Here is a 10410-nt window from a genome sequence, read left to right as displayed (position 1 = left end):
GAGAGGACACAGATGCACCCGCTGGATCGAAAAGTATTTACATATGTAAGTCTACTCCAGTCATGAACGTAAAGGAGTGTAATACATCCATAACACAATCAGTTGTCAACAATGAATTAATATAACAATAATTTCTTTTTACTTCTTAAGAATATTGTCCCACACGTGGCTGAGTCTGTACCCCCCCTCATCTCGGTTCATGACTGGAGTAGACTTCCTAATCCATACAGCCTCCTTTATCCAGCGGGTGCATCTGTGGTCCTCTCTAGACAGAGAGGACATCTGTCCTGCAGTACAATGTGAACCAGACAGAATTGCCCTGAAGAAGGCGACAGACGGTCACCGAAACGTCAGTGAGAATAAAGCAATGGTTGTGCAAAAAGAGTCTCTTTATTCACTGAATGTTTTGTAGTTTGAAACCACTGTCCATTGACTTGATATCTCTAAATACAACCTTAGGCTTCGACATGTTTTTACGTAATAGGCATTTTTATCAGACTCTCTATTGTTGGCAGTGAGACATATTAAAAAGAGTCCGGTACAAAAAAGAAAGCCTGGTAAAAACGCCTAAAATACGTCAAAAAAAGCCCGGGCCAAACCTCTGCTTGGAGAGCACAGATCGTACCCTGTTATTGAAAACAACGGATATAGCGGTTACCCTGCAGATAAAGTAATGTCACCTTATTGGAAAATACAAAATGTATGTCTGGTCAATTTTCTGTTGATAGATTTTGGTACTTTTGATCATGGTCGATGAATATTTGATAGGTGATTGGTACATGTAATTGGTCTGGCTTTGTTCCAGTCAGCATGTGTTATCGTATATTCTCGTAAAACATGTAACAGTTGATTTACTTCACTGTACAAGTCTTAGATTATTTTGTGTTGTCTGCATACTTTTAAGTATTTCTGACACTAATGACATCAAAGTGCAACATACATCTGATTATATTCAATAAATAATAAATTATGTTCAATTTTCAATATTCAGGATTGATTGCATCAGGATCTGTTAAATATTCAATATTCAGTAAATGAAGTCGAACCCAACAAGTTACAGTTTAGAGTTATAGCTTTTAGACTAGATTAAACATACAACTGTTCTACACTATTTGTTTGTTTGTTGCATTTCATGTTACCTGCAATTAGAATTTGTAACAATTATTCAATAAGAATCATAGATACATGTATATGTACTATAATTAGTGTTTCACAGATCGCACTCAATATATACCCTTCTTATATTATTGAACATAAAACCATCCAAGATCGTACTTCAAGCTTTTGATTGCTGCCACCAGGAAACTGAATTGTTGTTTCTTTGAAATCATGGTCTCATAACACAGTATTTATCCGCGACCCCCGTCCCCAAAAGTAGTTCGTTAGAAAATAGTGCCCCGCGGTACTTGCAAAGGCCGTAGTTATTCTTGCGTGTACAACAGCGAGGTGGAATCTGTGGTGAATGATAGTCTACGAGGACTACATCGGTATTTATACTGTATAAGTTGGATTACGTTGCTTCTTTGGCCGGCGTGGATTTGCGCCTTGATACTGTTACCGGCACTTCCTGTTCATCTCCTGCAGTTCCATGACCTCCGCTGGGGGTCAAAGTGTCTTTTATAGAAAAACGAGCCAGCAAATCTATGCTCATTTTCAGATATTTTGTAGGTTGTACCCTCAACTTCAACATACTAAATTCTTGTAAATTGTATCTGCACCTTAATATAGGTTTTGAGTCGTCGAACCACCTCACTTTGGAGTCCTTAACCATGTAAATCCCCATAGGCGAAAAACTGTGTTCTGAGACCTCATTTCTTTATTCCTGCCCCCCTCCCACAGACAGAAGCCTGCCGATTCGCTGTGTCATCGAGACTACGCTGGACAGTGGCGTTATTCAGGAGATGGAGAGTTACGCCATCATCCCGTGCTCCACGTTCTTCCTGGACCTGGTGGGCGTGGTGCTAGGGAAGCTGGGATACTCGACTGTTCAGTCCGTCGTTGCCACCGGTAAGGTCCATTTCGAACGTCAGTTGAGGGGGGATGGAAACTATTTTTTTTTATTTAGCATGAGACTAGCATATAGAAAATGAATAAACTAACTACAAAAACACAAACAGACGGACCAAAAACAAAAACTTTTTAAGGCCTCCTTGTAAATTAGTAGCTTTTTCACCTGCAAACTCATGTGACTACTTGACAACACTGATGACAAAAGCGGTTCTGAGACGTCAACTAGACAGACGAACGACAGATCTGTACTTGGTCTATCATATCTATTTAACAAGTTGAACTAGTTCTACACCTCTGAGCTCTGCTTCCTGCCAATCCTGCCAACAAGTATGATCTTTCTAGTCAGCTTTCCACAGTTTGCTTCATTTCTTTTGTATCATGTATCGATCATACTAATGACCTCTATAAAATGAAGTTTTAAAACTTTATGGTTCTAACTTCTGGGACAAAAACTTACCAGCAAGTTTTTATTCTCTACAGGTCATATCGAAGTGAAAAACTGGAAGCCGCTGCCGTTCAACGCAATCTCGGACAACCCACAGGCGACAGTCGGGCAGGTGTTAGGGGAGGTGTTTCACCTGGCCGTGCTCAGGATCAAACTGTCCAGGTAAGGCACACCTGTCACTGGACACCTGTCCAAATGATGTACACATGTCCCGTCATGTGGATTTTCACCAGTCTCTATAAAGTTGAACTAGTTGTAGCCTCTAGTGTTGTTTTATGTGTGTTGTCTGTGTTTGTGTTAAATGTGTGTGTCGGTGTCATCATGCATGTGTGTGTGTATGTGACTGTGTACAATGTATTGTGTGAGCTTGTGTGTGTGTGTGTGTATCTACATATGTGTGTCATGTGTGTATACATGTGTGTGCACAATCATGTATGCAAGTGTGTGGGTATGTGTATGCGAGTGTGTGGGTATGTGTGTGCATGCGTATGTGTATATGTGTGGTAAGTAAAAGGAATACATTGAATGAGGTGATTGACCAAAAAAATTACATCACTGTTGTATCATGTCCACAACTCTCCTTATGATGTCACCACAGACTGCGGTGGGAGACCCAGGTGCAGGAACCTCAGCAGGAGACCCCACTGCAGACCATGGCGGTACCGACCATGTCGCCCGTACAGGACCAGCCCACCCCCCTCCTGACGTCAGCCCCGCCCCAACAACAGTCCGTCATCGCAGCTGTCAGCAGTGTGACCAATCGCCAACCAGGTCAGCTTGCTCAGTAGTTACCTCCGCCAAGAAGGTTATGTTTCGATGCTGACTTGAGAGGTTGTTTGTGTGATTCGTGAACTGAAGTTTTGTACATGTCCATGTGTATGTGGACTAACCATAATGTATGTAACTCATCATGATCAAGAAGTTGTGTGATATGGACAGCACTTGTACTTGTTAGAACCATATGGCTCTTTTTTGTATGGTATGATATATGGTATGGTTGTGTAGGTGACAGTAGAACAAAATTCAAGTTCATACATGGACCTCTCAGGCAGCTTCCTAGGGACCTGCTTCAAAACTTATGGTTTTTAAATCACCAGGAATATTTCATGTTACATTGCATCTTGGACATGTTAGGTATTCTACATTGTGTATACATGTATCTGTTCGAGTTTGGGATAAGAATGTACATCATTGTATAATGGTCATGGAATTGTACATTTGTCTAATTTCAATCTTTCTCTGCAGTGGTCATGTCGAGCCCCCCGGCAAAGCCTCGCGTGTCAGAGGTCAGTCAAAGGTTAGAGGTCAGCAGTCCGGAGCTTGACGCGGCGACGTCCAGCCGGATCCACCAGAACCACCAGGTGGCCATCAAACTGCAGGGTCTCCTGGCTCACAAGCCGGTCAACACACTAGTCAGTGGGGACTGCCCACTCAGCAAGGTAATATGACTCTGTCCCCTTGACAGACTCAGAGGAAAGTACAGTGGACTCATTGTCAACAACTGAACAAGTACTTTTACTATAAAATTATCCTCATTAGACCCATTTGGAGTTATGAGATTTGAAGTTACGAGCATCCTCTTTGATATGACAGTCAAACATGGGTGACACTGTACAGAAAGTGCAAATTGGAATGAAATGGGAACAAAATTGAACAAAATATAAGGCAAACTGGTAATGCAATGGATTGAAATATAAAAAAATGGTACAGTGAATGAATATAACAAATTTATTTTAGAAATGTTATCCAGAATGAGGTAAGATAAATAAACTGCTCTGTGAATAGCACAAATACAATCAAACGGAATTGAGATAAGAAAGCAATTACGAAAATTACTTCTGAGATGCAGAAGTGGGCATATCATGTTTCCAAAACCACTGATAACGTCACTGCGGATTCTGTTCCATTTCACACATTTGTACACCCTTGCAAACTTTATGTATGAAAGAGGTTAAATGTGGTAGAATCCTTGGTTCCATTTGACCCAAAGTTTGTTGTTCCTCAGCTTATATAATCTTGCTGTGTGCCTCTTCTTTCTCAGACTGATATAGATAATAGATAGCTTCAAACATTTCAGCTACATGATACAAGACAGTCAATGTAGATGTGCAAACTTAAGGTTAGGTGTGAAAGGTTGTTAAGCTGAAACTCCAGTGGAATCATAATCATGAGATTTGAAGTACATTATCGTTAGAGAAGCATCCTCTTTAAGAGATAAAAATGTTCTATTACCCTGACTGCCACTTGCCTTTTTTTTAGCTTGTATTTACCTTCGCTTTGTGCCTCTTTTTTTCCAGACTGAGATAGACCACTTAATGAAGGGAGAATTCCATGCAGAAATTCCACCACACAAGCACAAGGCATTCCACGAATGGTACGCAAAGGTGACGACTCCAACCAAGACGCCAACCAATCGTGACACTTCCTCGTCCCATAGCGCGACACACAGCGCCAACAAGAAGTTGTCGAGAACTGCGGAGTCTGGCGGTAGCTGTGGGACCCATGGGCCAATCAAACATCGCAAGCGCTTCCGTACTACCTTTAGTCTGGAGCACGAGATTCCGAAGCTGATGGCGTGGTTCCGGGAAGATCCGCGTCCCGATCCCATGAAGATTAACAGGTATGGCAGCCATTTTGTTTCAGGCAACACTAAGGCCCCGTTCATGATACAAAAAATGAATCGGTTACTATCGGTTAGGCCAGCTGAAACGGATAAGTTTTGTCATCATGGACGGTCCGAAACGGATCTGAAGCGATAGGAAACTGTTTGTTCGGAACCTCCTCGCGAGGTAGTATTGAAACGGTTTCTTCCTTATCCGGAATTGCGAATTTGTATCATGAACGCAAAAGCGGCGCGATGCGTTTTACATCCGGGCATGTACGTTCATATTTGGTGACTTCACGGGGGAAAATTACAATTTTTAAGCTGTCATTCAGGTGTTTCGGCCGTGTTTTCAATCGTAAAATTCGTTTTTATTATCGGGCCGCCTCCTAGTCGAGTGAGGAGCCAGCAGTCCTGATATCGCAAGGGGAATGTGTCAGGAGATCCAGTGGAAATGTCATAGTATGGCATATATCGGGACCACAATGTTTTCAGAGGCATTTTCATGGTCATAACAGAACCCAGCTTCGAATACAGTAAGACATTGGTTCAATTTCGATCAAAGACCAATAATCTGACACAGAAGTACAAGTTTGGGCAAGATCACAACAACCTCAGGGGTCAGAGATCGCATTACCGTGCATTACCATGCCTTTTCAAGGAACTGAAACGGTGTGCAAGTTTGCATCGTGAACGCAAAATGCAAACCGTTTCCTGTCGTTTGCTGGCGGATTTCCAGGCCTAACCGATAGAACCGTTTCATTTTTTGAAAGGAAAAATGCAAGGAATCTTGCAAAGGACTTGAGGAGAACAGATGAAGCACTTTTTAGAAACAATTTTCTATTTAGTTTAACTTGCTGCAACAGAGGTCACAACATAGCCAGGCTTTTAGCCAGGCATGCCTCACCTCCACATTAGATGCACTGTTCTAGAAATAATAAGAAATTGGAGGCACTTGCACTAGATGCACTAAAAAGGCCCTTACACTGGGGAGCAGATCCTCTGACAAGCATTAAATTCTGATTGACCAGGGAAGTGTGACTAGGCCACAGTTGAAGACCTCTGGATACCTCAGAATGCACCATTTTAACTTAAAATTCTCTCAAACCCCAAACCATGCTCGTGTCTAGCATTTGCCATGTGGTGAATCTCTGTCTCTGAGAACTTTGGACTCCAGGTTCTAATAAAATCCCAGCTAAAAGCCTGCTTCCAACCAAATGTGCAAACATTAGGTGTGACAGGTCATTATAACGGAAAACAGATACAGAACCCTAGAGGATTGCTTTTATTGTTTTTTTTGCTCACTAATGATATACATGTATTGTTACCATATTCAGCAAAAGAAGCTGAGAGACAACTTTTAGTAATGAAATTGATGTTGTCTTGCCCAGATACCTGCAGGAGTTGAACAACAGCGAAGTTCGGAAGCACCAGGCTCCGCTACGTTACCAGGCTGTGCACATCTGGTTCAAGAACGCTCGGGCAAAGTACAAGAAAGAGGGGCTGTACACACCCAGACATAAGAACGGCTTCAGGTAGGTTAGTCTGTTTTGTTTGTTTGTATTGCATTAAACAGTAGACTGTCTTAACCAACAAAGCACACCTATTTTTATATGGTAAGATAGACCAGACTGTAAGGTTTGATCCGTTCAGGCCTGGATGGATGGAATATTCTTTTTTGATAAGTGTGGGTTTTTAATGAGCTGGAGGTACATGTATGGCTCTCCTGAAATATGTGGGAATATACTCACCTTCATAAAGTTATTTGATTGTTATAATGCTACCTTTTTTTAAACATTATTTTCTACTCAATATGTGAAGAGAATGTAGAATTCAGGACCATCATCAATCTGGTGCAAAGTGGAGTGGGGAAGTGTTTCTTCTTTATACAAATTCCAAATACATAGATGAAAGTTCATTGCATTTACTAAATACAATTATATCAACTAAAATCTATAGCAAGCCCGCTGTACTAATCAACAATTTTAAAAGCTCAACAATACTCAATTAAATCAAACAACATATAGTCATAACGATGCCGTCTTTCTCTTGTATTTCATTTACAGGAGAGGTAGTATGATTGGACCAATTGCATCCTTACAAATGTCGGGTTACTCCAGTAGCGTGACACGCATCCAGCCAGCGCCACTTTCGCACAGCGTCCTGGCGCTACAACACGGGAGAACGGTCTCCATCCCAGTCTCTGCCCCGACCAATGGCACGCCTTCGTCGATTCCCTCTCAGCAAATCCCCATGTCCATGATGGGCAGCCCCACCCTGGTCTCCATGGTGACGTCACCGGGCGTCGCCAGCCCCGCCCCGACAGTCGGCAGCCTCGTTACCGGTGTGGTCAATTCCATCATGGCTTCGATGTCCGCAAGCAACAAGGGAGTGCCCGTTGGCTCACAAGAGAGCAAACATAAGGATGATCCAGATATGCCAAAGAGACCGCCATTAGATGACTTGGACAGAGATGACGTACAGAAAACAATGCCCTCTAGTGATCACAATGGCAATAGACCAAACGACACAGGGACGTTAGTCGCTGCGGATGTCGAAAAAAGAGTTCTGGAGGATGTGCCACGAGTCATCGTGAAAACGGAAAATGTCAGCGCCATACCGGATGACGTCACCATGGAAGAGGGGGAGTCAAAACATAGAGAAGAACCTGAACGATCCAGGAAAGGATCTGTGTGCAGTTTCGATGAGGTTCGCAGTCGCAGTGTAAGTCCTTCCGAGAGGAGTTCTTCGTCAAGTATTTCTCCAACACCACTTATTAAAAAAGCCCCCCCCATGACTCCAAAAAGTAAGGAATTGGTTTCACCCGAGGATGTCCTCAGTAAAGACTCAGTGCCTGTGCAAGCCCAGGTATCAGGCAGCCAGTATACGCAACTCAACAACCAGACTACAACCACAGCTTCGGCCGGAGCAACGCAACTTGGGAACGGCGTAGGGAAATCGTCGCGTGCAACACGGCGGCGTCTGATCATCAACCCCGTGTCCGAGCTTCCGAGACTCCAGACTTGGTTCAACGTTAACCCGAAACCCTCCCGTTCCGAGATGAAGAAGATGGCGGAAGAACTGAACGCTAGCGAGTGGAGACGGAACCAGCCATTCGAACTGAAGAGCGTGGCGATCTGGTTCAAAAATGCTCGGGCCAAAGTCGCGAAAAAGGAGCACAGCTTGGACATGGACACATCCAATGACTCCTATTAAAATCTGTTGTCGTCTTTCTTCTGGTGCCGGTGTGGTACTGTACAGGTGTCTGGAAATATAAGTTGCAAAGCAAACTAAACCTTCCATGCCATTTTCGAAACCTGCCAAGCCATGGGGGGCTTGAAATGCCACAGGGCACAGCTTGTAGTATTCGTTAGGCCAGCTGACTTGATCATAATGGATGACGTCCACATGTGCGTCAGTCTTCAACAAAAAAACATGTTTTACGGTCACCGTGCTCATATCATGGCTCATATCAACCATATTATCAAATCAGTATAGCCTTGATGTTAGTGTTTCTTTTTCATGTCCTAGACAAGTGTTGGTGGTTGGTACTGTTTGGCCTGAAAGAACAAGTTGTGCGCTTTTCTGTGCAAGCCCAGGTAGAAGCTGGTCAAAAGAAACAAAGGCCCATTTGTAGCAAATACGAAAAATGTGTTTCAGTTCCATGCCCGTAGCCAGGGGGGGTTCGGGGGGTTCGGAAGAACCCCCCCACACGCTCAAAGGTCCGCTTTTTCAGGCTCAAAGGTCCACTTTTTCATGTCCAAGATTTTTTTTCAAAGGCATGACTGACATGCATTTTTCACTTATAGACATTTCATTCAATTTTAGTGAGTCTATCAGCAAAATTTGCTCCAGAAAGTGCAGGAAATGGCTTTTCAGAGGGTCGAGATTTCAAAATTCGCCCGGACCTCATTGCGACGCCTCTCGCCTTTGGTGTCGGACATGGTGAAAATATGTCGGGGGAGTCGGCCTCAAAGACTTATGCCAAAAGTCTTCTGTTTTTTTAATAGAAATTCCATTAAACTTAGCCAGCGAATTTTGCCCTTCATAATGCAGGAAATGGCGTTTCAGAGGGTCAAGATTTCAATTTTCTCCGGGGGAGCATGCCCCCGGATCCCCCTAGGCAGCTCACGCCTTCGGCGTGAGTCTCGCGCGTGCGGCGCTCGATGGTCCAGCAAGTACTAAAAAGAACCCCCCCAACCAAAATCCTGGCTACGGGCATGCGTTCGATTCTGTATATAAAGTACATTGTATAAATGCCTTACTGTTTTAATGTTGATATTTGAATGTGCTCTTACTGTAACATAGTGCAATCCTTGGATAAGTGTATATTTCCAAATGCCTTGATGTATGTACTCCTTTTGTCTGTGAAAACGTAAAGAAATGGATGTAAAATGTATCATAATATAATATGAATAGCTCGTAGAAAGTCTTCACGGTTGCGTAGAGTCCAATCCAAGATGAGATCTCTCCAGAGGTGCTTTAAAAATAATCCAGAGTCATTATTAATGTAATTTAAATCATAATTCTTTCTAGCAATTGGTCATAGCAATTGGTCATAGTCTGTGTGTGCTTGTGGGCTAGCAATACAATTTAGGACTGTTCCATTCAAATGGATTTAGAAGGGGTGAACTGGACACTTTTAAAGGAGTAACCCATTTGGCACGAGAAGATCAAACATGCTATTTTATATTTCACAGTCCTTAATGGTACACTGTTGATTGAAACAAGATTGTAAATGGAAATCTAAAATATTTTTGTTCCCCAAAATTTACCAATGGAACAGTCCATACTTAGCTTGGTGAAAAAAAGTTGAAAAGATGAACTAGAAATGTAACGAAAATTAAGTATCATTTGGTAACTATTACATGTATAAATTATACTTTTTATTGTTGTACTACATTGTATATTATCAGGATTCTGTAGCATAGAATGTTGCAAAATTGATAAGAGGTATTACATTTAATGTAGTGTGGTCTAAGATTATTGTAATTATGGCAGCTAAATCATTTTCTAAGAAAAGTATTCCAGTGCCCAGTCAATAGATTTGTTCTTATTTAATCAGATAATATTGAAATTTTTGAAGAATATAATTCTACTTTAAATGGATGTATGTGTATAAAGTCTTGTGGCATCATTTTCATTTGAAGTTGTACCTTTAATAGGATTTTGGAAAAAAATTACAAAGAGGCATTATAGACTTCTTTGTTGCCTTAGTGGTCTTAATAAATTAACCTGGTTTACTTATCAAAAGGTATTTCATCTCTTCCCTTTACATTTTGTAATTAGTCTAGCTTAGATGTGAATGAAGTATTTTGTCAACTATGGGATGAATCTTTTGAATTTATTTTGC

At 42.0% G+C, this 10410-nt stretch overlaps 1 protein-coding gene across 3 annotated transcripts in view; it reads left to right on the top strand.

The window, feature by feature from the left end:
- Positions 1-8289, top strand: part of LOC118404237 — a 26269-nt gene extending 17980 nt beyond the window's left edge. For all 3 annotated transcript variants that reach the window (XM_035803274.1, XM_035803276.1, XM_035803277.1), the window contains exons 4-10: positions 1840-2007; positions 2491-2617; positions 3054-3226; positions 3701-3894; positions 4753-5075; positions 6449-6592; positions 7124-8289. In XM_035803274.1, coding sequence (XP_035659167.1) covers positions 1840-2007; positions 2491-2617; positions 3054-3226; positions 3701-3894; positions 4753-5075; positions 6449-6592; positions 7124-8273 — 2279 coding nt within the window. In that variant the 3' untranslated portion in view covers positions 8274-8289. The remainder of the gene's footprint in view (positions 1-1839; positions 2008-2490; positions 2618-3053; positions 3227-3700; positions 3895-4752; positions 5076-6448; positions 6593-7123) is intronic.
- The last annotated feature ends 2121 nt before the right edge of the window (positions 8290-10410 follow it).

This window comes from Branchiostoma floridae, chromosome 17, assembly GCF_000003815.2.
Source record: "Branchiostoma floridae strain S238N-H82 chromosome 17, Bfl_VNyyK, whole genome shotgun sequence".
NCBI lineage: Eukaryota > Metazoa > Chordata > Leptocardii > Amphioxiformes > Branchiostomatidae > Branchiostoma > Branchiostoma floridae.
The sequence above is the reverse complement of the archived record's forward strand: the minus strand, read 5'-3'. Positions and strand labels throughout refer to the sequence as shown.